The sequence below is a fragment of the Chroicocephalus ridibundus genome, chromosome 9 (genome assembly GCF_963924245.1).
Source record: "Chroicocephalus ridibundus chromosome 9, bChrRid1.1, whole genome shotgun sequence".
Lineage (NCBI taxonomy): Eukaryota > Metazoa > Chordata > Aves > Charadriiformes > Laridae > Chroicocephalus > Chroicocephalus ridibundus.
Window position 1 is genome coordinate 5,558,281 of NC_086292.1, and position 26,794 is coordinate 5,585,074.

A 26,794-nucleotide genomic window follows, 5' to 3' on the forward strand; every position below is an offset into this window, starting at 1 on the left:
CTCTTCTCTATTTGAGGAATTACCATTGTTCTACCAGTCTAAGCACCGTTAAAGATTGTCACTACCAGAGCGTATTAAAGAGCTTCCTGCTGCCAAGGACAGTGTCGCGGTGAGGGTGCGACCGCCTGCACAGACAGAACCTCTTGCATGGAAGAGACGCTGTTGCAGCCCCCCGGAGCAGCTGCAGCCAAAGAAAGCTCCTTTTGATAGGCAAAAGCTTTCACAAGCTACAGGACAGGAGACAGACTTACTAAACAGCGGTACCAGGCGCCTATCTGCAACGTCTTTTCAGAAATTTTAACATTGCCCATATACCTTCAAGCCTGAGATTCCCTCTAAGTTACTAGCAGTAACGATTATCACTTATCTTCCAGGTCTCTGAGCGAGCCCTACTAATAATCTGCTATAACTACTTCCTAAGATGAAAATTTGTAGCTGCATATGACAGGACAAACAGGAAAGGCTGATACCATCACACTAATTAACGGATGTATTACTCGTACTAATGCCCCAGTGTGTTGAGCAGCGCAAGAGGTAGAACAGACAACTCTGTCTGCCTTAAGTCGAGACAGGAACAGAGCACTAGGAAATTCATGTCAGAATAATAGGTAGAGTCAGCACAACAGAGCACCAACCTCTACAAAACCCTGACCCTGAGCTAAAGCTTCTTTCCTCCCTGGATTTCCTGAATGCAAGGAAGCTGTTCTACCCTGCGGGTCTGGAGGTTTCAAGCTTCAGATATTTGTGCTTCCCAGGTTCGAGCCACCAAGTGGACTATTTCTGGAGAAAGCGGCATAGGGAAAAGTCCTACTTTATAGCTCATTCCAATGTTATGGAACAGAAATAAGTTCAGTGAAGAAGAAATTCCAGGCCACCCTTTATAGGCCCTCCAAGCTATAGGGCACCAGTTCACCCAGTTACTGCAGGTAAAGACGCTAGACTAGCACTGTGCTTCAGTTCTACTAGCTCTGATCAGAGAAGCACACCAAATCCAGCTGGACTTGCATGAACTCTGAACTCAAGATCCCGTGAGGCACCCCAGTAATCTAAAAACCTTCCCAGTTTTGGCTTTCAGCAAGATTAGCAACAGTATAGGAAGTATAACGAGAATTATTGCCCTGTCCCTTCAAACATACAAGTGTTTTCTGGAGGACACATGCTCCCCAGGGCTGTACTTCGCTTCCCACCACGTCAGCCAGCCAACACGGGCCCCACTGCGAGGACAGGAGTCGCAGGCTGACCCCGCCGAGTGTACCAGGGCATCACACTTTGCACGGCCTGGGAAGAGCATCCGAGGAAATGCCCCCCACCCTCAGCACCAGCAATACTCACAGACATCTGGCTCCTTCCCCAGTGCCAGCGCTCTGCCCGAACAGCCCGGGGTCCTCTGTGTCAGGGTGAGGCTGGAATCGGGTCATGTGAAAGCGCTTGCAATTTCTAAAGGGATTACACTTAATTAAACCAAGCCCCCTTCCAGCAGCCTTAAAGGGCCTTTTCATACCCCTAAGCTCATCAGGGAGCAGAACAGCCAGCAGGCACATCCCGGGCACCAGTCCTGGTGCCACATGGCAGCCCCCAGAGAGAGCATCGACCCTTCCGATGGCTCCCGGGAGCTTCCCAGCCCTCTCTACTGCCCTCCTACCCGCTCAACTGGGGACTTGGCACCCCTCATTCGACTGGAGCCACAGGAACAAGGCAACAAGGCCAAGGAAGGTGTCCCATTCCACCCTACTACAGCAACTTGAATGAAGTCTCCATAAAATACAGTGGAGGAGGAAGCTTGCCCACCTTTGACACGCCTCGTACCAGCAAGCCAGAAGCATGACTTATGTGCTATAGAACGTGTTGTAACATCACCCTTCCAGGCACCCATTATGTCTGGGCTTTGCTTTGGTACCTAACTACAGCCTGCAGCAGAAACTCACCCTTTAAAGAATCCTTAATGATTATAGGGCAGAGCCTGAAGACAAAGAGCTGATGCTACAGAAAAACTGAGCTTCTTTGCTCAGACATCTTCTGGTCATCTTATGCTAAGACTAAAAATGGACACAAGCAAAGGATCATTATCTGAAAACATTTTCCCAGATATATGACACCCCCTTGATTGTTGTAAGGGGGGGGGGAAATAAGAAATAAATAATTGCACTTTCCCCTCCCATCCCCTGTTCTCTTTGCACATTTGACAGCACAGCATCTAAGCTCATTTTGCAGAAGTAGTTGTCAGTTATTCAGTTGGGGCTATTTTTAATGTCATTTCCGACAGAGCCAGACAGATACGGAGCTGACTGTACCTTTCAGCAATACACTAGTTACAAACACATCCCAACTGCCTGCACCTGCTGTATGTTAATATTTAACACAGGACAGTCACCTATAGACTGTGGATCAAATTTCTGAAGGTACCGAGATGCCTGAGGATCTTACTGCCTTCCTTATGCGCTAAATTACCTTATGTACCCAACCACCATTTAAAACTAGCTCAATATTACAAGCCTCAGACTGCTTTACATGAACAAGACACACATGGCTGTCATTAGAGCACAAGAAATGCCAACTGTAACTGACTCAGTGAGAAATGGCAGGTTTACGTGAAGCTTACAGTAAGATTTCACCCACTGTTAATGCTGAATTACACAGCTCCGTGCCTACTGAGGGACATTTCAGTTTGCACCTATAATAAAACTAAATTAAAAGTCACCTGCAGAGGGAGGGCAGCTCCTCTGTAAGCAGCCAGCAACAAAAGGAACAAGGGACTGGATACTCCAATCTCAATTAATGGGCTCAACCACTGTTTTGAGTTCAGCTTTGACAGAGACATCAAGAACTGTAGACGGGAAGCACAGAAAGAAGCTCCACTTACTGGCTTCAGCAACATTTATTTTTTTCTGGCCTTATCCCCACCACCACCCCCTTGCAGAAGGATGGAGGAGATCATACATGTAATGTGCTATGAAACACACATCACTGGGCTCTAGACCAAAACCTGAGGAGCTGTCAGCATCCTCCAGATGCCCCTGGGAAGTGCGGATTGCTGCTGACTGACCTAGAGATCACAAATGTTAGATCCGAGTCCTCAAGGAGAGTCCATAACCATTGGATCTATATGCAGAGCCCTTCAGCCACATATGCAATATATTGCTCTACACTATGTATACCACATATATTAATAAATTCACTTAAAAAAAAAAACAACACACAAAAAACAAACCAACAAACTTCCACAATTTAAAATCAAGTGGCAGATAGGGCTCATCAATAACGTCTCATACTTCGGTCAGCATTTGAACTAAAAATGATAGAAGAGCAAGTCACTTGAATCGCAGCGTGATTATCATACACAAGCAAGCTGGCCAAATGATAAACTGAAGAAGAGCTGGGAGAAGGCACCACCAGCTGATGTCCCAGAAGGACAGGCACTTCTGTTGGCCCTGGTGCCCTCTGAAGCCATGGAGGTGTTGAGCTGCGTTCCGCAGGGGAGATGCCACTGCTGCAGCACAACTTCACTGCACAGTCCTGTTCTCACATAAGCACCAGTAAACCCAGTCAGGGAAACAATCGGGCTGAATCTAACTGGATTTGTACTCCGGTGGTTTTATTCCTTTCCCTGTGAAGAAGCATGGCAGCAATCCAGCTTAGATTGGGGTAATGGCTTCAAACTGAAAGAGGGGAGATTTAGATGAGATATTAGGAAGACAATTTTTACCGTGAGGGTGGTGAGCCCCTGGCCCAGGTTGCCCAGAGAAGCTGTGGCTGCCCCATCCCTGGAGGGGTTCAAGGCCAGGTTGGACGGGGCTTGGAGCAGCCTGGGCTGGTGGGAGGTGTCCCTGCTCAGGGCAGGGGGTGGGAACTGGATGATCTTTAAGGTCCCTTCCAACCCAAACCATTCTATGATTTGGAAATCGCTGTGGAGCCACACCTTAACGAAGTCACATTAGAGTCACGTTCCCCCCCCACTCCACCTCCACCGGTTGCTCTCAGTCCCCAGCAAGGCACGGTGGCCTCCGTGGGCGGCAAGCTGGTTTCACACAGCTTCAGGAGCCAAGCTGTTGAGGACAGCAAGAGGAAAGGGCTGCCACAGGAAGCGAGCCGGAGCCCCAGAAGGCAAGACTGAGAAAGTTCACAGCTTTGAAGGGTCCGCTTGCAGAAACTGAACCGAGAATGGGTGGAGGGGGGAGCGCCCGAGCTGCAGGAAGCCAAACGTGCCCCGAGACACACCAGTATGCATCTGACACTTCTCTCGCTGCAGCACGACACAGAGGGGGTGTTGCCAGCGCAGAAAGTGCTCGGCCCATAACTTCCAGCAAAACTCACCTTTCTAGCGCTGATTTATTAACACGGGGCAGGGGGAAGCCATTGAAAAGCCACGCTGCAGGTTATCCACTCTTCTAGCACTCGGTGACCAACATGGAAGTTTTCAGAAGTACCTCTGCCCCACGTGGAGCTTGGAAGAGCAGAGAACCCCAAACAAAGGGGTTCAAAATAAGCTGATTGTGTCCACTCCAACAGCATTTACTATACAAGTTTTCTGACAGGGTTTATAGCAGGCACTGTATCCAGTGGCTGAAAGAGCCAATCCCTATTCTTGAAAAGGGCAAGAAGAGATTGGCTAAAGTGGCTTTAAAAATCTGGTACAAAATATAATGCTAAAGCAGTCAGTTTCAAAAAAGGAAACCAAGTGATTTATCTTAATATAAACCCTGTCGCACCATAGCGTCAGAGTCCCAAATATGTATGTGTCGGGCTGTTAACACAAGAGACTATTTTGAGACGAATTTGGACTGCTCATCTCCCAGAGATAAGAAAAATAAAATTCTTCCATGCAGCCAGTGGTAAACAGGAATGTTCCCATGAAAATATCGGTTTCCTTGAAGACACTTGCTGCCATTGAAAAGGTAACGCCTACAGAGCAGAGCAACACAGCAGTATTTTGCTGCTTTTCTGGTTCTCAAGACCAAGTGTGAGAAGCCACAATGACCTTCGTGTTGAAGTCCCCCTTTGCAACTGATCAATACCGAGTGTTCGGAGGGGCCCGAGTACAGCGTAACAAGCGGGGCCTGAGGGGATCCTCCTTACAGGACATCTCCAGCGGCCCAGAGATCACTTACTCATATCTAGTCAGGGAGTCTACTTCAGGCATCCTTACATAAACTAGGGCTTTTTTTTTTTTTTTTTACCTCGAGTGGTGGAAAAATCAGATTTATTACCCCCAAGGACAGTCTCTAAAAAAAAAAAAATGAGATCTCCTTCAAACCACATTACAGAGCTCACAAGAGGGCTTCAAAAACTTCCTTACACATATACTATTTCCTTTTTTTCCTTATGCAAAGGGGCTGACGTTTACAGTTGCCTTACTTTAGGGGCCTTCATTCACCCACCTTTCCCCAACTTTTCAGTTCTCCCATAATCAATGTTTCAAAGGTCCAGAGCTGCCTTCTCCAGTTAGTACCAGTGAGCACACACTAGTAATGGAAGAATTCCAAGCCACGCAAAGGCAGGGCTGTGCCAATGCTTCTTAATAGGTTGGAGAACTCGGCATTTTAGAACTCTGGAGGCATAATTTACCCAATTTAATTAGTGATCTGATTTGGGCAAGCAACTTTTTCAGGAATAAAAGTTCTACTTTATAAGAAGATTACTACAAAGTTATTCATTCAAAACAATTAAAAAAACGAAAAAAAAAAAGAAGAGAGATGGGGAATTCCCCTACTCCCTACACCGCATGGCTTCTGAAATCATTAGTGACATGTTTCCAAGTTAAAGCTACTTGAATACAATTCCTTCCTTTTCAATCAAGCAGATAGCAAGTAGTCACATCCTACCAGTGGTGTTTCAACACCGTGGTTGTCAGCAGCTTGCCGCCCTGTCCAGAGGGCGGACAAGTTTCAGTTTGACAAAAGGAGTTGCGAGATGAGAGTACTAAGCCAGCAAAAGAAGCCATGGGTGGATCCCCAAATTTATAGTCAAGTCCAGATACTTGTATGCCACTTATTACACAACCTACTCACACCCTTGTGCAATGGATCATCAATTCCTCTATTTTTGCCATTTCCTTTCTCATAAATAGATTCCTCATGCACCTCCCTTTGCTTTCCTGTAGCTGTTCCAAGCCATTAACGTTGCCACTTGCCATTTCTTTAGAGCTCGTCTGAAGAGGGCCTTAGAATAACTATTTTTGTACCTGTTGTTTGAGCTACTCAGAGAGAACATCCTTTGCTAGTCAAAAACCCAGACGAAGTTAAAAAAAAAAAATCATGAGGGAAAACCCTGACCCCTTTTCCATAAGATCTGGATGAGGAAGTAAAACTCAAAGCAAAATCTAGCCGTACGCAGTTGCCACCATTCAACTTCTACACTCCGGGTAGCTTTGCGTTTTGTTTTGGGAATATTTTTGTTTTGTTTAACATCTATTTGTTTTGTCCCTGTTAGAAGGTGCTATTCTCTGGAGAAATTGTATATGCCTATTATGGCCTCCGCACCCTAGTAGTGGGGTTGGCAGTTGTACTTCACATGTCTGAGCTTAACCACATCCCCAGCTAAAGCTCTTGCACTCAAAGGCAGCCAGCAGGGCAGTGGGCGTGTTTGAAATGCCAGCAGCGGTACGGGTGACATTCCTCGCAGCTATTGCGTGCCCCTCCTAAGCAGTTCTAGTCACAGGTTACAAACAAGTATTTTGTGCCCCTGCCCCTTAAATCACACGCCGCACACAAGCGTTATGATCCTGGCTGCTCCTGCAGTAACTCAACCAGAAAAATGGTCCTAACGCTCCCCACCGCCACTGGAAGCATTTCTGAGAAGGCTCCGAGAGAGCAGCTTTTCCCCCACCCCTAAACTTGCCGTAGTTTAGTTTCTTCCCTCCCAAGCTTCGTTCCAAAGGCAGGGGATTTCCCAATACGGTTTAACAGCTGCAAAGCCCCAGTTCAAGGGGTTAAGCAGACAAGCCTGGTAGCCAAGACATAGTTCCAGACAGCCAATAAGCTTTCCAAACCTAGCATCCAGTGGATGTCTGCCAAAATTACAAGCAGCTATTTTGCTGGAAGGGGCTCAAAACAAGGTCAAGACAGGATGCTAACAAGACAAGTGTGAGCTGCATAAAGGCACCACATGTACAGTAAGTACTTAAGGTTCATGAGCTAATAGACTAAACACTCATTCCCTACATAAAGGTTCTCTAAATTCACCTGTGATTAAGAATTGTCTTAGAGGTAACTTGGAATTGAGGGCAAATAAAAAAAAAAAGCTATGCTCAGACACTCTGCTTATCATTCAAGAGGTTTGCCACAGGGAAAACAGCATGAAGATAACGGCTGTGACTGAGCTCTTTCTTCCCAAGGATTCTCGTGCGTGGATGAAGTCAGAAGCGTGCTTATCCGTTTTATGTGCTTCTCCGTTCTCCAACCAAGAGCCACCTCGCATTTCGGCTCAGTGGTAAGGAGAGGGGCAGGCGAACACAGGGCTGCCTGTTTCACACATCCCAAGCACTGCCGGGGTGTGGCACGTCAAGTTCTTGGCCAGCTCACAGCCCTCACTGAATATCTGAACAATAGCCAGACTTCTAGGAGCTAGAACACAGCCTTACTGTGGGATCTGAACTGCCCAGACTATGAGCCATCCCTCCAAATTTAACTGCAGGCACAGTCAAGCGTGAGGTAAAGCTGTTTCATCATCCTGTGATTTTCAGTTTTATCATTTCCAGCGTGCGAGACAAATCCTGCAACTTCCTTTCGGTACAGGGTCTCATTTAGGCTGGCTGCCTTTTCATATCTATTTAGGTCATGGTTCCCCGAAATGCAGGATTTCCCTGAAACAGCTCAGTTCTACATTTCTTTTTAATATTCAGCTTCCCCACCCACATTTGCTTTCCTCGCCACCAACCTATTTTTAGGTTTTTAATAGCTCTGTTGGGACTGTACATAGTTTATAAGAGACCAGCTTGTGATTGCTGAAGTACCTTTTGTTATTTTAAGCTCCATCTAGTTCAAGCACTTGAGCTTTCCTAATATAGAGGGGAGCAGCTACACCACCAGGATACACAGAACCCATGTCCAGTGGGCACAGAGCTGCTCCGGAGCCACAGGAGCGGTGCCAGCTCACGCAGGGTGAGGTCCCACCACCACCGTGAACCATCCCAAACGGCCCGCACCCTCCCATTGCCTTCTTTGGGTTCATACTGACACGCTCCATGACTACGCCACAAGCAGGACCAAAGAATGAATCAGGCTGAGAATAACTCATCTGTCATTTTTTCCAGCAGAACCATTTCGTTGGTCCCATTCATTACACTTACAGAAGGGCACCACTCCCGGCACAGATTACAGGGAGAGGGAAGGGTAAAATGGCTTTTTGGGTACAGTTGGACAAGATGGGACAAGCTATTGAACCACTTTTTATTCCTCACTCCCAGGCACTCCTGCTTTACCCTTTGCAGTAGCTCTGGTACACAACCCCTTGGTGAGATTTATCCCTCATCAAGCCACATGCCATTAGCACAGTTTTTGGCTGAGCAAGGAGAACAGAACTGATGCACTACTGAGCTGGACTACCCAAGGCAGGGCAAGGCAGGAACACACAGATGGGAGCAAAACTTTACAGCGGCAGCAAACTATCAAAGCTTTCAAACATGCAGCCAAGTTGATCTAGTCCATTAAAGGCTGCAATTAAAGGCACACTCCCGAGTTCATGTTCGTACACCTCTTGAAATACATTGTTTGAAGTTGGGCTACTTGAAAAGAATGCCTGATAAACTTCAGTTGAACTTGAGACCTAGATGCATGCATGAAGACGTCACTAAATTCCCAGGGATCCCAGTGGTCAAGTAACATGCCTATTAACACGTGTTCCTTTTAAATACAGGTCCATCACATACCACCCTTAAAATGCAGAGTTAAGGGCAGATGATAGTTGTAATTCTGTATATCAGGCAGACACCATGAGATCAAGCGGTCAAAAGCCAGCCATAGTAGAAGGTGTCACTTACACCATTTCAGATGCAAAAATAAATAACATTCTGCATCATGTAGCCTTCCACAGAAGGCCTGACTAAACTGAAAAAAAAAAAGATTTTTTTTTTTTAAATATAACAAAACACTTAATTACCCCTTCCACTCCAGAGTATTTCTTCTTTAATTTTTCAGGGTGTTTTCACAAAGCCTATTTAAAGTAAAAGTTATAGCTATCTGAATGTAATTCGTTTCTCGTGGACTAGAGTTAAAGACTGTAGCTGTCTCTACATTTTTACAGAGAGACAAAGTCACAATTTAAAGAACAGAATAAAGCCTTAGACTTCCAGTGAATGCTACAGAGTCAAGCTATTCCCAGCTCACTGCAGGGCTGCATGCTCTGAAACAGGCCATCAGCATTGCTAAGAAGCAACATCAGTCAAATACACCTGTAACATACTGCCTTGGGACTCTTGCAGATTAACATCATCTCCTGGTCTATGCTAGCTTCGCGTGGGAAAGGGTTTTTAGAATACGGCCTGGACATAACCAGAGACACCCTGCACAGATCCACTGTACCAGCAAACACAAGAGATAAGATAGTTGTACTCACAAGTAACTGGGCTTACGTTAAGTGTTCCTTAAATAAAGGGTTTGCTTTTGATAGTTTTTAATCGTTATACTTGACTTAGCTCTTACTTTCTCCATGCCTTTGCACTCCAGAAGATGAGGTTAAGAACTTCCAGGCACCTACACAGTACTTCTCAAGTCCCAGTACTTTCCATGTTATCTTTGTCAAGAACTATTGTCCCACTGTAACAAAAACAAGACCCTGAACAACCCAATCTAACTTTGAAGTTAGCCTTGCTCTGAACACGGGGCTGGAGCAGATGACTTCTAGGGTTCTCTCTCAGCTTAACTTTTTCAGTAATTCTGTAAGACTGCAGAGGCTGTTGGGGAGCTACCCTGCATTAGCTTAATCATTTATAACGCTCATGGCAGAAACTGACTTCTTGTATCAAGCAGGCAGTAGCAATTCCCTTACATTTCCAGTTTCAGTATTTAGATCCTTTACACCTCCTGTACAAACAAAGATGTTATGGACATCTTTACGCAGCCAAACAGACAGATAACCCAAACTGTTAGTGGTCTTCCTGAAGCTGGATGTCAAAACTGAGAAACACAACTGAGTAACAGGAAGAGAAATACCCAGATGCTGAGTCCACCTCCCGTGTAAGTCAACATACATGCAAATGTAACTAAATGAAAGCAAACGGTAAAACTTACCAGACCAACCAGATGCAGGGAGCCTGCAAAGCAACCTTCTGCAAGGAGGATTCGTAAGTCAACTTGTGACCTTAGCTCTTATTCAGACCTGCTGTGTAGGGTTGCTTTTTGTTATGTTTTCAGTTTTCCATATGCTAAGGAATAACGGCATAGGATTTGCAGGCATTAATTCAAGTTTGATCAAAGCCCGGGGGTCTTTCAAGTTCCTGCATGCAGATACCTCACCCCCAACTGCACATCTCCAAAACACTAGGAACAGTAAGAGCATCTAACTACTCTTACTCAGGCTTGTTGCGAAAACAGACAGATCCACATTAATGCATCTAACAACCCATCTTTCTCTAAGAGAAGGCAGATCAATGAAATCACTTCATTTACAGAGTGTCTGAATGCCCTCAGACACGAATTATTTTCAAATCCTTCCAAACACTGCCAAATTAAAGCTGTCATTATAATATTGTAAAAGCATTTCACTGGAAAGTCCTCTATGCCAAACTTTTCTGAGACCAAAGCATTTGCACGTAGTCGTTTGCAGTATGAATGAAAGACGCTTTCAAAGCTTAGGCATGGGAGAAGTGGCTGGTCACCTCCTCTAAGCTACATTTGGTGCTTAGCCGCAGAAGAGACTTTGCACTGAGCTGAACTGAGTACAGAGCAAGCGACAAAGCCTGTATGTTAAATTTGTCAGAACTGAAGCAGCAAAGCAGGACAGCCTTGTGTCAGATCTGTACTTGATTATTTAGCATTTGTCAGAACAAACACTAAGAGAGCATCGTATTTCCTGTGTATGATGCTGAAGCAAGTATTGCTCAGGACATCTCATCTTCAGTTGACTGTTCTGATCTTTCAGCGATTTGGAAGTTACTTAGTCCTTCTATTTGCTCTATCTTTTGATAAAAAGATTCGAGACAGACGCTCCAATGATATGTTCTTACAGCTGACATGTATCTTCGTTCGAATAAGACCTCTACACTATTCTGTTGGGTGTGCAAAGGGGTATTCAAACTGAGCATAATACATGGCATTGCAGCTTGGAGTCAACCTTCAACTGGAGACGTTAGCAACAAACCACAGAGCAAGATAAAGCAAAAAAAACAAACCACCAAACAACTTCGGAGTTTTTGAGCTTTAACTCACTCCCACATGTATGGCTGTCACCACAACACCCTAGGCATACATTGTGCCCATCAGTGCAGAAGACACTAGTGTGTATAGGTTTTACGTACACTAAAACACTCGCAGCATTAAAAGAAGTGTAAGAAAATTCTGAGTCTTATGAACTTTCTACTAGAACTTACTGCGTCCCAGTTTGTCGTGGCTGGGTCAGAATACCGTCAGTTTGAGGTGCAGTTTAGTGTTTTAAGCCAAAAAGCGATCACGCCAGTAGGCAGTAAACATACTTGGATGTTTTTGGAATACCAAGTTCAGGTAACAGAGGCTCCTTGCTTGCTTTTTGGAGCAAAGGACTAACGTTATAGCAGCAAGGAAAGTGTGTCATCTCAGTATCCCAGGGAAGAATAAGTTACAGCCCAGCTCCCATAAAAAAGGCAGCACAACGGAGCTGGAGGACTAAGACACATTGCTTATTAAATGTTTTCTTGGTTTAGTGATAAAGTGTTTTATGGTGCTGAATAAGAACGCCCTCAAAGCCCACCACCTTCCCAGCCACAGACTCAGAGCCTTCAGGTATTGCAAGTAATACTAGCCTTTTCTGAACCCACTATTCAAGCTATTAGTGACCTTACAGCTTTTAAGGCAGCTCACAAAACAAGCGGTCATGTGTGGAAGTTCATTCATGCAGCAGCTTCTGGTTTTCTAGGAGATCGTGGCTATTGCCTAGAACATAATCATTTTACTGCTTTCTGCTTCCTGTATTTCACCAATCCAAACAAGTTCATGTGTTGAGTGCTCCTTGGTGAAAAATACAGATACTGCAAAAAAATCCAGTTGCTCACACAGCACGTTTTCAGAAAGGGAAGAAAGACTTCTCAGCTTGAGATAAGCTCAGATCCTGATTTTTCTCTGAGGATAACTGTAGCCAGACACTAAACTGAATACATCTCAGCTGAAGTTCCCATTATTTACCCAATAAAACAAATGAAGTGAACAAGTCCACTTTTTAAAAAGTCATTTTAAGTTTCCTTCGTACATAGATATACATAGGAGCAAATGAAGTAACCAGACGTTGGCAAAATAGTTATTGATACTTAAGCTTTTGCTCTTGTCTCACAGAGCACAGAGTTATCTTAACATCTAATAGTTACAAGCTGTAAAGTAGAAAAGCAACATCTTTCTTATGCATGCCGTGCAGTGTCTCCAGTGACAAATGCTGTCAAACAAAACTTAGTGGAACATAGGAATATACTGAGTAATATGACCTAGTATCATCCCTAAAGGACAATTTTTTTTTTTTTTTTTTTTAAATAAAACCAAAACACATCCCAAACCAAACTGTGGCATGATTTTGCCCGTTGTTATTGCTCAGACACCATAACCTACAATACAAGCAAGTTTCTTTCAACCCATCCAGCTTTTCAGGCAATTTTGCTTTCTTGACACATAGTTACTAGAAGGTCTGTTTTAGTGGTCAGATATTAACTACATTAACCAAGTAATTGGGCACTACCGAAAGCCATTTAAAGGACAATGCAATCACCAGGCACAGTCAACATGGGTTCACAAAGGGAAAAGTCCTAACCAATTTAATATCCTTGTATGATAAAGTCACCCACCTAGTGGATGAAGGTAAGGCAGTGGATGTAGTTTTTCTGGATTTTATTAAGGCTTTTGATACTTTCCCTCACAGCATCCTTCTGGACCAGCTGTGGGATGATCATGGTGCACTGGGTGAAGAACTGGTTGTATAGCAGGGCTCAAAAGGCTGCAGTGAATGGGGTTACATCTGGTTGGTGACCCATCACCAGCAGAGCTCCTCAGGGCTCAATCCTAGGGCCAGTGCCGTTCAGTGTATTTATTGGTCGTTTGGATGCACAAGTTAAATGCACCATTTACAAGTTTGCTGATGATACCAAACTGGGAGATGCCGTTGATGCTCTTGAGGGACGTGAGGCCTTGCAGAGGGATCTAGATAGTTTGGAGCATTGGGCAATCATCAACAGCATGAAATTTAATAAGCATAAATGCCAGATCCTGCACCTGGGATGGAGTAACACCGGGCACAAGTCTAAACTGGGAGAGGAGTGGCCAGAGAACCGCCCGGCAGGAAGGGATCTGGGGGTGCTGGTTGGCAGCAGGCTCGATAGGAACCAGCAGTGTGCCCTGGCACTAAGAGGGCAGATCGCATCCTGGGAGGCATCAAACACAGCACAACCAGCCGGTCAAGAGAGGGGATGATCGCATTGTATTCAGCACTGGCGTGGCCTCACCTGGAGCACTGTGTGCAGTGCTGAGCCCCACCATTTAAAGATGTGAAGGTGCTCAGACACATCCAGAGGAGGGCAACCAAGCTGGTGACAGGGCTGGACGGCACATCCTGTGAGGAGCTGCTGAGGACTCTGGGTTTGTCTCCTTTGGAGAGAAGGAGGCCGAGGGGCCACCTCATCGCTCTCTGCAGCTCCCAGAGGAGGGGATATGGAGAGGGAGGTGCTGAGCTCTTCTCCCTGGGATCCACACATGGGAATGGCTCAGAGCTGTGTCAGGGGAGGATCAGATTTGACATGAGGAAACACTTCTTTACCCAGAGGGTGGTCAAACCCTGGAACAGGCTTCCAGGTGGTCAATGCATCATGGCTGTCAGTGGTGAAGAGGCTTTTGGACAGTGCCCTTAATAACATGCTTTACCTTTTGGTCAGCGCTGAAGCGGTCGGGCAGTTGGAGTATGTGATTGTTGTAGGTCCCTTCCAACTGCACTAATCTATTCTAAGTAGAGGTTGTGATGGACAGTCCTATCTATTTCTTTTAGAGCCCAAAAAAAGATAAACCACACTATTTGTATATTGCGCACATGTTGAACAGAAAGTAGTTTCATTACAGGACAAAAATCCAAGTTAAAAATCTCTTACCCATCCTAAGACAGAAAAACACTTTATCTCCTTTAAAGGAAGCTACAGAAACCAAGTTTGCTAAGAACCTCTGACTTTCCAGTTTCCACCTTTAGAATTCTACTCTAACAACCCTGAAGTTGTATGTTCAATATAGAATATGAAAGCAAGAAGAAACTCACCAAGAAAATAAGTGAGCATATTTGAAACTACATCCATGCGTCCAATAACCAACATGTTGTCAGATGATAATTCTTGTTTTAAACAAGGGGAAGGGAAGGATGAGAGTGGAAGTTTTATTGTAGTTTAAGTTCAATTTAGAACATCTTTATATAATTGAAATAAATATTAAGCATATTTATTATTACCTTTTTATGAAAAATTTTGATTTGCTGACCCTTTCTTGACCAATGGTCAGCATTACTTTGCTAAACCTAAAAAAGAAGTACTGGAGCACCAGTGTTTAGCCAGTTTTCCTGCACAGATACACCACTGGTCAACTTCTGCAAGAACCACCCTCTTGCACACAAGGAGGAAGCATTTCTAAAGATGTCTATATGTAGACTTCTATGCCAGATGCCTCTTGCTAACTTGCACAGGAACAGGTCAAGCATTAATCAAAGTGTCTGCTTAATGCACCAGTAAGTATAGCCTTACTTTTAATACATATGTACAAATCCCTCCTCCTCTATTATTTCTAACTGGAACTCCAAGGTCACCAGGGAGTTGTTATACTAATAGGACCAACAGGATTGTTTACATAGAAGAGGATGTAATGGACCACAAAGTATTGTATGGGGTTTGTATCACCACTTTTTTATTGGGCAACCTGATATTGCTTGAATCTGTCAGCAGTGGAGCTGCCTTACTTCCTTATGGAGTGCCTTCAGAACCATTTGCTGCCATTCTGCAAATCCTGTCGATTACGATCATTTTAGGATGGTATCAAGTTCTGTATTTTAATAGAGAGAAAAAAAAAAAACGAACGCAACCAGAACCCTCTTGTCCCTCCAGCAACCAGCTTGAAAAGACATTTAGTCTATTGAGGAAATAGATACTTTTTTTTAATTCGCTATTTCAGAATAGCATACTCAGAGACTGAAAAAATTACACCTTATTATTCTTAGAGATACTATGAACAAAAAGCCACACGTCCGGGGGGTGGGGGACATTGACAGCCCTGACACTTCACCCTAATAATTTATCTGTCAGCTCATTTTTTTGCACTGTAACCAAGCACAGAATTAATACCAGACAGCAAAGTTCAGTACAGTTTAAAGGCTATGGCAAGGAAAGATTTAGCCTAGAATTCCATGCTTTATTAGCCTGCGTTACATAAAACCAAATATATTTATTAAATGGTGTGACCAAGTGATTGATCAAACTGTGATGGCAGATTTTTCCTGTACTTAGTCATTTCCCCACCATAACTAGGTCTCCCAATGTAGAGAGAAAAAAGATTGTGAGTCATAAGGGCTTACCAAGGAGAAGAGAACAAATCAGTGATATACAGACAGACAAGAATGGCTCATGGCTGCAGGAAGTCATGTTTTTCTTTAAAAAGAAAATACCTGGAGAACATAGGAAGGCATACAATGGCAGAACAGCAGTTCTCTAATATGCTGCACACAAGATTCTCTGACACTGACTTAACGTACCCACCCGCAAAAAAAGAAACCGAGGTTTTACAGTATTCACACTCCAGTACAGTGAAGTCTGCTCTCCTGAGTAGCCTCCCTCTACAAAACAAACAAGTTGGCCAATAGTGCTAGAAACCGGCAACAACGTAGATCAGTCTGGACCACGCGTACCATGACACTCTTATTCACTACTTCAGTCATCCTCTTTCTGATCTCTTCCGAGATCTTGTTTTTCTCTACACAGAATCACTGCTGGCAGAGAGAGAGGAGTCTGTCTCTTCCCCCTCCTAGTCTGTCATCCCACTCTTGCCTAATTGCATGTTTGTCTACAGAGCAGATCAGATCCGGAGCTTTTTCATTCATTCCTCCTTTAGGGGCACCCCTCTGCCTTTGTCTGTAGCTATTCCTCAACCGCAATGGTCAAAGGGAGAGAAATCTAACACGTCCAGACACTCCCGTTTCTTAGCCTGGGAACGGGAGGAGAACTGGACATTATTCCTTCATCCAAAGTTTGTATTTTTGAAAGAGTTCCTCAGAACAACCACAGCTTCAGAGATGTTAGAACAACTAGTAAAAAAAGCATTTTGCAGGAGTCATACCATTAAAGACCTCTTCAAAGGGTGTTTTCTCCCCGTTTAATACAAGTTCAACAAGCTGCTATACAAAAGGCCAGGAATTTCTACCTTCCTCAGTACTCCACTGGAGGATCACACGCTCAGAGAAGCAAGGATACCCTTTCATAGCCGCACAGGAAGGAAGCGGCACCAAATCACCTACCCACGTATCCACAGTTGCTGCCGCCATAACTGTCTCCTGCCAATATAAGGCCCAAACCTCTGCAATTTCAGGTTTTAAATCTTCAAACAGCTGCAGCTGATCCTGTGGTTTTATAACCACCAAGCCTGCTAGTCACTCTCTCTTCCTACATCCCTGCCAAGTTTTTGCTCCACAATCTCTTAAACATTACAGTAAGAGTCAGCGTTAGCTACTGGAGTCAGACGGGTGGGTTTTATGCCCACAACTTCCAAAACACTTGAAGGCTCCACCTAGAAACAGCCACAGAAGTGTTATAAAGAGATTTGCCCAAAAGAGTAGCCTTCCATGAATCGAGAGACTTCAGCCTGCTTTGGAAGCTTCAGATGGGGTAAAAACAAACTCCTTTGATGCAGTATTATTGGCTGCACTATGCAAATCCCTGCTGTTCCCAAACACCCCTAGGGAAAAGCAAGCAATTAACTGGCTGCTTACTAGTGCTCTTAATTTACATCAGTTAATTGCCCTGGATTATTCCTGGGCAGGGAGGGATTTCCTCTTTTCCAATGCTGTTTTTACACCAGCAGAGAGACTCCTTTGCAGGCTGATCGTGATTTCTAATATAATCATGTAGCAGCCAGACAATCAAGACACTGCGGGGGGGGGGGAGGACACGGCGACCCGAGGACTTAGTGTTGGGATCTTGGAACTTTTTTTCAAGCAGACCCCATTGTAGTCCTCAGAACAGCGATTAAGCAGAGATAACAGCTTTATTGTGCAAATTGAGGGAGGCCCTCTCACTGCACAGAAGGAGGGGGGGGGAAGTTAAAAAAAAAAAAAAAAAGAAAAAAAGAAGTCAGCCAAATAAGGTTGTTTGAGCTGCACCAAGTCAGGAAAGAGTCCAGGAGATGACGTAGCTAGAGGAAGCTTTTAGTCAGCTTCCTTTAAACCCTGGAGCAGGGCCAGAGCTACCTCTTCCAGAGGGGTTTCGCTGCGGAAAGTGTCAGTGGAACAACAAGGACAGGCAGAGCCCAGCAACTGGGGAAGGGTCCTGCTCCCCCGCTTCACCAGGAGGTGCCTGAATCATTCTGTTTCAGTTCATCAGCCGCCCTTCACGTAGCTACCCAGGGACTTCAGTGAGCTCCGCGCAGGAGGATTTCACTTCAGACCAGACATTAGACATAAAACAACTGAAATAAGTTTCCTCTAGAGGCAGTGATGCCATTTCCTGTCAAAAAAAGGAGTCCATATTAAGACATCTTATGAACTATCCTCACAAGAAATGCAAGAATTGTAATTAACCTTCAGTGGTGATTAATCAGACGAGGCAGAGTCACCCCAAGGAAAGTGCTGCAACCCCTCGCAGGTCCAAAAAAAGGTACTGCCAGTAAATGCTCAGGGTACAGGATATTTGCAAGAAGCAAGTGATGACCAGCCCCTGACATTGGGCTCTCTTTTCCCCGTAGGATTCTTATGGGAGAAGCAGCAGATCTAAATCTTTCCTTGGGCTCCTTTTATTGTGTGCACCTCACCAACCTGCTTCTTGCTCATCTGCCTCAAGCAACAAATCAAGAGGTCAAAAACAAAAGAAAGGACTCAACACGTTTAATCTCCCAGAATTTTTGGTGTGATAAACACTCTCAGGCCTGACACTGTCACATTAAAGTTTCAAGAACAGGACCACAACCACCAATTCAGATCAGGCGCTCAGAATAGTTCTCGCTCACTACAGTCTGGAGCCACTATAACTGATGGTTTCTGCACAACACTGCCGGTTAGGTGCCAGGCTGGCCATAAGAAGGGGAAGCAAGATTTTAGCAGTATATAAAAACAAAGTGAACATTAGTTTACCAGTAGTATTCTTTAAGCTCCGTTTAACTTTAACATAGAAGACCCAGAAGTACCAAACAGAAGCTTTTGCTCACTATCAGGCTTAACCGCTTCGTCTGCACAAGAAGTAAAGCCTTGTTATTCTTGAAGAATCTAGGAACGAAGCTGATGAATACAATACAAGCTAGGGTGTGTAAAGGCTTTTCCTGGTTTGTAAAATCCCATGGTGGGTATAAAACTACCAATAATTCATTGTATACCAGTCTAGTAGTTTACCTGAGTCCACTGTACACTCGGTATGTTTTAGCTATTGCTGCTTCTGAAGTACCAAGTCATCTGAAATTCACCAACAGGCTCCTGTATAAAGCAAGGTCTTTGGGAGCTCTCAAACACACCTTTTTACAGCAACTCCATGTATCCAATAGTGTCGGAAGAAAGATGTAATAGATTGAGTTTGCCTACCAAGCTAGCACCCATGTCACACCAAAGCCTGCCTAACTTCGATCAGTGCTGCTAAGCTTCCCAACTTATACTGAGCGAGGGAGAGGGAGAGATATAACACCAAAAGGTTGATCCTGGGATAAGACAGAGGGCATCTGGAATGTTTCTAGTGTTGAGAAGCATTGTAGAGTTAAGCAACCTGGTCTAGCGTGAGGCGTCCCTGCCCATGACAGGGGTGTTGGAACTAGATGCTCTTTAAGGTCCCTTCCAACCTAAATCATTCTATGATTCTTTCATAGCACAACAGGATGCAAAACCCAGGGCAATAAGAGAAAAGTGCCCGTCCATTACAAATCAAGGTTCCCATCACTGTCCACCTTTCCCCGTCAGCTTTTAAGACCTCTAGCAAATTCTACAAGGGGGGGGGGAAGATCACCCAAACAAATGTAGCACTCTGCGCATAGCTGCCATCTTGTTGCAGCATTCGGTACCAAGTACCTACAGATCAGGAAACCAATATCCACAGGATGGATTCTCCTGATACCTCCTACCCCAGTCTCTCAGTTACCTTTCTTCTAACCAGACCTACACAGTTCCAAATAACAAAGGGAGATACCCTTCAAGGACCTTTGGAGTCCAACTGGGAATTAGGACGCGGAATTTATGCTACAGACAGGGTCCCTGAAGACCTTAATGGCTATTGCTACACCAAGTTTTAGAAAGCATTAAGGGAAAAGGCAACAACAGAAAAGACTTTTTTAAAAAACTAATCTTAAATAGCATCATTGAGCTGAGACCTATGAATCTTACTGTCCTTTTGTGCTGCAGACTTCATGCTTGTCCAAGTTGATTTTCTCTGCAATAACACTTTGCCCTAGAAACCTGGAGGCTTATGATCTGAACATCGAGAGAAACGGTTCTGCTAATACAATAAGAAGAGTTCAAACTTTATTACACCTTAGTTCAAAGCTAATCATGAGATTAGCTCTGATTAAACCCATTTCTCTTCAACAAGTAAAGATCACGTTACCTAAAACAGAACTGTTCAGGTCCTAGCGACAGGACAGTTGAATGCACATAACAGATGCCCACATTTTAAGTTCAGCAGCCTATCCATTCAGACGGCCACAAAGTAAGTACATTCATAGGCAAAATAGTTAATGAATCCCGATACAGAAACGTTGCCTTTTCTAATAGCTAAAAATACAGTAATGTATCAGCCCGTTAAACGGGCATGACTGGTACAAAAAAAGGTCGCTTTCCCCTCCCACTCCTCCAACTAAGACGGTTTTTGTAATACAAGTTCAAGTGATTAACTATGGTGCTTGGACTAGCCATCAACGTGACAGTTCATTCACTTCTATCAGGATTTGGAAGCCAGCACGACTTCCAGCTCTGCCCAGTCTGAGATGAGTCAGTGCGAGACCAGAGCCCCAGTCACCCAGCATGAGATCAGAGCCTACTCTCAGCCAACACACAAACTTCTACAACTGGGGGAGAGACTTTTCAGAGCTTGATGGTGGCTTGCAAGAGGCGTTTTAGCACTCAACTGCTTCCACCCCTCTGCAATACAAAGCATGGGGGGAATTACACATCCTCTTCGATGTGTGCTTTAACCATTTATGCCTTGCAAACTTTTCAGGACAAAAAAAAAACACAACAAGCCAATAAATCAGAGTTGGTTGCTTAACTATAAGATCCTCTAGATAAAACTGTGAGTCTTTCTTGCTGATAGCATGGCAGGATCAGCAGGTCGATCCATGATGGACTTTCAACACAGCCTACAAGGCCTCCAGCAACCAAAACCCCTGCACAGACATCACACTTCACATCTGCCAGTCATGTGCCACTAGTTCAAAGGTTACCAGAGTTAATCTTGGATTCCTATTAATAGTGCACCAAAGCATAGTGCCACTCGTAGCAAGTCTCACGGAGTGAAATGGCAATTCCTTGCAAGATGCGTTAACATTTAGCCTAGCTTAAGGAGGAGTAGGGACTCAGAACTCAACAGGTTTTGCTGCTCAAGCCGTGCAGCAGCATGTTCTGTAAGGCTGGTGAGATGAATGATAAGAGCTACCAAACACTTTAGACACAAATGTTTTTCCTGCCCAGCCAGAACTGTTCCCTGGAACATTTCCTCCATCTGTCTTCTTCACAATGGATTTATTTTTGTGATGAAGCCCACATATAGCTACATCTAACTGCTGAATTTTCACCCACATTTGACCTTGATTGAGGAAAGCCACTTGCATTTTACTGTTTTGTTAATTAAGTAGCTATTAACAAATCTTAAGCTAGCGCAGCAGTAGTCATGTTTCTTTCACATGAAGAACTGATTACACAGTTATGCCAGCATATCCTGTTCCTGCAAACCACAGCTCAAGAAATAAATGTTTAAAATATTGTTTCAGTTGGGTCTGCAACTAGGGCAGATGGGGCAGGAAACCGAGGGCTGGTGGCTGATACAGCAGGCGGCCTTGCAGCTCCCTGCCTCAACAGGCACCCACGCTCCAACCCGCCTTCTGCGGAATCTGCGGTGTGTAATACACAGTGTCACAGCAAAGCGCTTGCATTTCTTTATCTGTTCCAGTTTTTAAGAAGCTCCGAAAAAGCAGAACTGCTCTGTCAGAACCAGAAAGCAGCAGGCGGGGAACAGCAGCCCAGCCCAGGGTGTGCCTGCACATGGAGGGGGCTGAACCCAGCACCTCGCAGCGAGGTTGGGATCCAGCCGGTTAGTGGGAACCCAGCATCATGAGCTTCTCCGCAACATGTTCAGGATTTCTTGGGTGATTCACACCAAGATAAGTCGCTCCTCGCAACTGTAAATTCTCTGGCTAAAACATCTCAACTGCCTTTTACACAGAAGTCCCCTAACCTGAGCTACTTCTGTTAATCTTACTGAACTTGTTTGCCTGTATTGGTGTTTTTTTTAGGAATAAACTCTTGACTAATCATTGTTGACGTTTGAAGAAAGGCCTTTCTAAAGATTCAGAAAATACTGTGTTAACCTTCAAGTGGCTTACATTTGATATCCTTTAAGATGTTGACGTTTAAAAAAATAATAATAATAATAATCCAGCTATTGTCTCAGAAAGCTGGCACTTAAGACAGCAGGAAAAGCAGAAGTCAGTCAAACAGGCATTTGATATCTATTTTGAAGCAATAAAATTAAACTCTCTGTTAAAAAAAAAATAAATCAGGGTGGATTCCATTTCAACTTCCACTTGCATAGGGGTGGGGTTTTGTTTAGGATTTTTTTCTGTCCTTTATGTAAACCAGAGACTCTTAGCTTAAACATTAGATGTTCTTAGGCCGTTTCAGATCACTCCCAGCGAGGAAACGTCCAGAGCTTTCCAGCCTGCTCCTTCCTGTTTTATCAATGAAGGGCTAGGACAATTCTCTTACTCCGACCAGGAGAAATTAAATGGAAAAACCCCAACGCTCCTCATTAGTCACCGAACTCCTGCTGCGGGAGGGAGAGTCAAGTACGGACTTGACCAGACTTTCTGAAGTACCAAGATCTCTCCAGCCAAGAAATACTTCGAGTCAAGCTGGGACAAGGCTCCCTAGCAACTCAACCTGACTAATTACGAGTTGTGAAAACCCCGGCTTCTCCTCCTCGCAGGGCACACGAGAGGCGGCCATAGAATCACAATTAATTCCCCCATCGGGCTCTAGAAGGGCTTCACCGGGCACGCCTTCCCCGGGCCGCACACGCCTGGGGCGGGGAGGGCGGCGGGCACCGCTCCACCGGACATCTTAGCGGCGGGGCGGCCTCGGCAGGGCGCTGCCCCGAGCGGGGCCCGGGCCCGGCCCCTCAAGGCGGGGGTGCCGCGGCGGGGCAGGGAGCGCAAGATGGAGGGGACGGGCGGCTCCGCTCCCCTCCCGCCCGACCCGCGCCGCGTTCCCCACCGGTCCTTCCTTCCCCCTCTCCCTCCGGGGCGGCCACCGGCTCTTCCAGCGCCTCCCGGGCCCCGCCGCGGCCGCTCCCGGGCGGGGCGCAGGCGGGAAGAGCCCCGCCGTGAGGCCCTGCCGCCGCCACGCCCGCCCTGCCGCTGCCGAGAGCCGCCCCCGCGGCGGGGCTTCCCCCCCAGTCCCCCGGCTCTCGCTGGCACCCACCGTTTTCGGCATCTTCCCGGCGGACTGGGGCACGGCAGGTCGCTCCTCCTGCGCCGCTGGGGCTCTCGGCGGGCTCCGCGCTGGCTTCTAACGGGACTCCGCGCCGCTCCTCTCCGCCCGCCCCGCCGCAAGCCCCGCCCGGGCCCGCCCCGCTGCCGGCCGCCTCCCTTCGGGGCTGGAGCTGCGGCGCCCCCGCCCCGGCTGCTTCAGCGGGGCGCGGCCCGGCCCGGCCTTCGAGTACCGCATGGCCCGGCCGGGCCTCGGCGCCGCGGCTCCGGGAGGTCGGAGGGTCTGTGTGTCCCCCCACCGCCGCAGGAGCCGTCCCTGTTCCCTGCGAGGGGCCCGGGGGGGGGGAGCGGCCGCGGGGGGCAGCGGCAAAGTCCCACCTGGGCAGGAGCCGGCGGGTTTCCAGCGGCCCCAAAACTGGGGGCCAAAAATGCGCCCAGAAAGCCCAGAGCGCTGAGGTTTGTTCGCGTATCAGGTGTCACGGGGACTGCCGGTCCTTGCTAAAAGCATTATTTAAAAAAAAATATGCTATTTTATGGGTGGTTACGCTGTTCAGAGTAAGAGCACAGCACTGGCAAGCTGATCATAAATCATAGGATGGTTTGGGTTGGAAGGGACCTTAAAGATCATCTAGTTCCATCCCCATGCCCTGGGCAGGGACACCTCCCACCGGACCAGGCTGCTCCAAGCCCCGTCCAGCCTGGCCTTGAACACTTGAGGGATGGGGGTAAAGAGAGCATCTGTCGTTCATTCAGTGCCCAGCCCAAACCACGACAGGCACCCGCAGCTTCTCTGGGCAATCCTTTTGTCCCGCCTTTTGTCTCATTTCAGCCTGAGTCACGCCGGCTTGGGGTGGTGCTCAGTCTCCTCAGCGCTTGGCAGCTTCAGCGAGCGTGCTGTCATCTACAAGGGCTTCATACCCGACTGTTTTAAAAAGCACACATCCTGCCCCAGGTGTCTCAAAAGCACAAGGCGCTGTGGCTCCCTGAAGCTTGGCAGGCAAACCACCTCTAGTCTTCAAGCCTCCTCAGAGGCCAGCGCCATAATCCCATGGCATAAAGGAGCGATCCGATGCATGGATGAAAAGAGTTCGAGGACCACTCGCCAAAGCTTCCCCTGCCATCTGTGTTTTGGAACCGCTGATGACAGGAATCAAGGTCCAGCATTTTCATGGGGATTTTAAGAAGCCCTCTCATCTCATTTGAGATTTTGGACGTAACTGTCAAACGGTGACCCAAGTCCTACTTTCTCCCAGAGCAAAAAGAAAAGTCATCCTTTTTAAAGTTAACAACTCGCATCCAGAAGAAGGAAATGGAATGTTCTCAATAAATTTAACATCCTATTTTTTAAGGAAAGTAGAAACCTATCTTCCTATTTTTCTTGAATTTGGGTCTTCTTGTCAAATCCGCTAAATATTTTCAATCTTTAAGCCATCTTGGTTGATGGAAAGACCATGCAGACTAGCTGTACTTCATACCTAGTTTTTTTTCCAGCATGTTGAATAAATGAAGATTGTGTTAATATGAGAACACATAAATTCAGATATAAAATAGGAAGGGAGCAAGCCAAGCTCTACTAGGCAGTTCAGCACAGACTCCTGCTGAGTAAACTGTTTTCTTTAATTTGATTACAGGATTCTGCTGGGATTAATATTAAACTGAGGTATGTTGGGAATTGACATCAGATTCATAATAACACTTTGTACGTCTTTAAAAATGGCAGTTCATTCAAAAGATCTAAAACTGCCTTGTAAATACCCATAATTAAATCCTCAGGGTCTGCAGAAAGGCAGTTTCTCTTTTTTTCCCCAAGGAATAATATTGTTGTAAAAGTATATGTAATATAACACAAATAATTTTTAAACCAGAGGCTTATAAAATGTGTTGATTTGCTTTTCAATGCGATGTTTCCTCACTGTGCAGCATTATGTGAGAAAGAGAAAATCCAGAATAGTTCTCACCCTATAAAAAAGAAAAATGGAGTTTCTAAGAGACAAGGCTGTGTCTTACCCCAGAGTAAACTGGGAATAATACCATAGAGAGCAATAAAACTATTCCTGTGCCCACCTGGCAGGAGATGGAAATGGGGTCCAGGAGTTCCGTTTGCTTCACCTGAATAGACAGGTTTCGCCTAAACTAGAATCTCTGTGCTGTGTCTGCATAGGAAAAACGATCAGTATAATTACGATTGATGTAAATTGGTGTAACTTTTCTATACAAAAAGTCACAGGGTCCCTAAAAGTCTATTGTAGAAAGTTTTTCTTCCTTTTCTGACTCGCTTTTACATTAAGACTTTCTTAGACTAGGTCAAACAATGAAAGGGTTCCACATGTTTCCCACAGAAATTGATATGGGCAGAAGAGAGCCGGAATAATACAGGCACTCACTGGTGATTTTGACAAATGGTAGAGGGCACCCACAGTGCCAGGTCTGGATCCAGGAATGTTAGATGTGGGCTTTCTCGCTGGATTCAAGTGGGTCTGTGGACACTTCTTCGTTACCATGCTAACAACACCATATGTGGCGGGGAGAGCCCGATTCTGCTTCTGTTGGGGCTTCTGTTCCAACATTCCTTCATATGACTGAGGTAACTGTTTGGAGGATAAACTGTTTGGATAAAAGTCTGGCTATTTCCTTGATAAATTTAAGGAGCCATAGTTTAGCATGCAGGGACCGAACATTTTCTTCACAGTGCCGAGAACAGGGGCTGTGATGCAAGTGAAGCCCTGTGCCAGCGAAACAATCAGATCCAAAGCCTCTGCATTCCCCCTGGCCGTGCCAGCCATTGCCCACGTGCTCAGAAAGTCACAAACCGCATGTCACACAGTCTACAAACAGCCAGGAGCGGTGAGAAAAAGCAAAGTGAATTCTACAGCGTGACAAGACACTTCTTTCTCACCCCAGCCACTTCTCCTGTCCTTCTTCTCTATTACTCGCAGCAGTAGCCAAACAAAATACCATTCATGCCACTTGAAAGACAAGAGTTCCCTGTGACAGGCATGTGAGTCTCTCCGCTTTACTTCCTCTCCTCTTCTTCCTTTCCTCTTCCCCTTCCCTGTCGAGGGAGGAGGACGAGTCATCTGAAACATTTGAGCTGAGTCGAAACTCATTAAAACTCAGCTCAAATCCATGGAACGGGTGCTCCAGCTGCAGTGTGGGGAGGAATTCCTGCTGCGGGGGTGCTGCGCCGAGATCTCACCTCCCTCCCGGACCTCTCCTTGGCCCGCCTCTGCGGAGGGGTGGTGGTATCCAGCAGCCCAGTCCTCCCCGCCTGGCCATGTGTGAGAACAAGCACATCCCTGGATTCCTTGAGAGCCACAAGGCAGGGGTTATCTCTCCTCCCCGACTGCAGGATGAGATTCCAAGGGGTAAAAGTCTCATCTGACTAAAGATCCTCCCTGCAGGAGGCTGTGGAGATGAGTAACATTACCCAGGGCCTCAAAAATGCTGTTATTTCCAGACTGCTCAGAGCCCAAATAATATTAAAGTATTTCAGAATCAGATTAGGCCAGGATGACATTAAGCATTCTCCTGGGAGGAGGTCTGGTATTTCACTGGGGATTTATTGTCTTGGTTTCATTTACATCAAACCTTTTGTAGTACCTTCTTTTAAGCAGAAAAAGCACGTAAATTATTTGGTCTGAAATACCAGAATTATTTAGCATGAGCACTCAAACAAGGGGCCATTTCGCCAGCATATAGTTTTTCTGGACTAATGCTGGGTAAGTTGAACTGCCCTTTGCGTCGCTGTGACAGAAGAGAGAGGCCTTATTCCATCCAGC

General features: G+C 45.8%; 1 protein-coding gene across 1 annotated transcript in view; it reads right to left on the reverse strand.

Annotated features, from left to right (window-relative positions):
- MSN (moesin) overlaps positions 1-23,164 on the reverse strand; it is a 47,960-nt gene extending 24,796 nt beyond the window's left edge. The window contains exon 1 of the mRNA XM_063346352.1: positions 23,008-23,164. Coding sequence (XP_063202422.1) covers positions 23,008-23,019 — 12 coding nt within the window. The 5' untranslated portion in view covers positions 23,020-23,164. The remainder of the gene's footprint in view (positions 1-23,007) is intronic.
- Between the last annotated feature and the right edge of the window lie 3,630 nt (positions 23,165-26,794).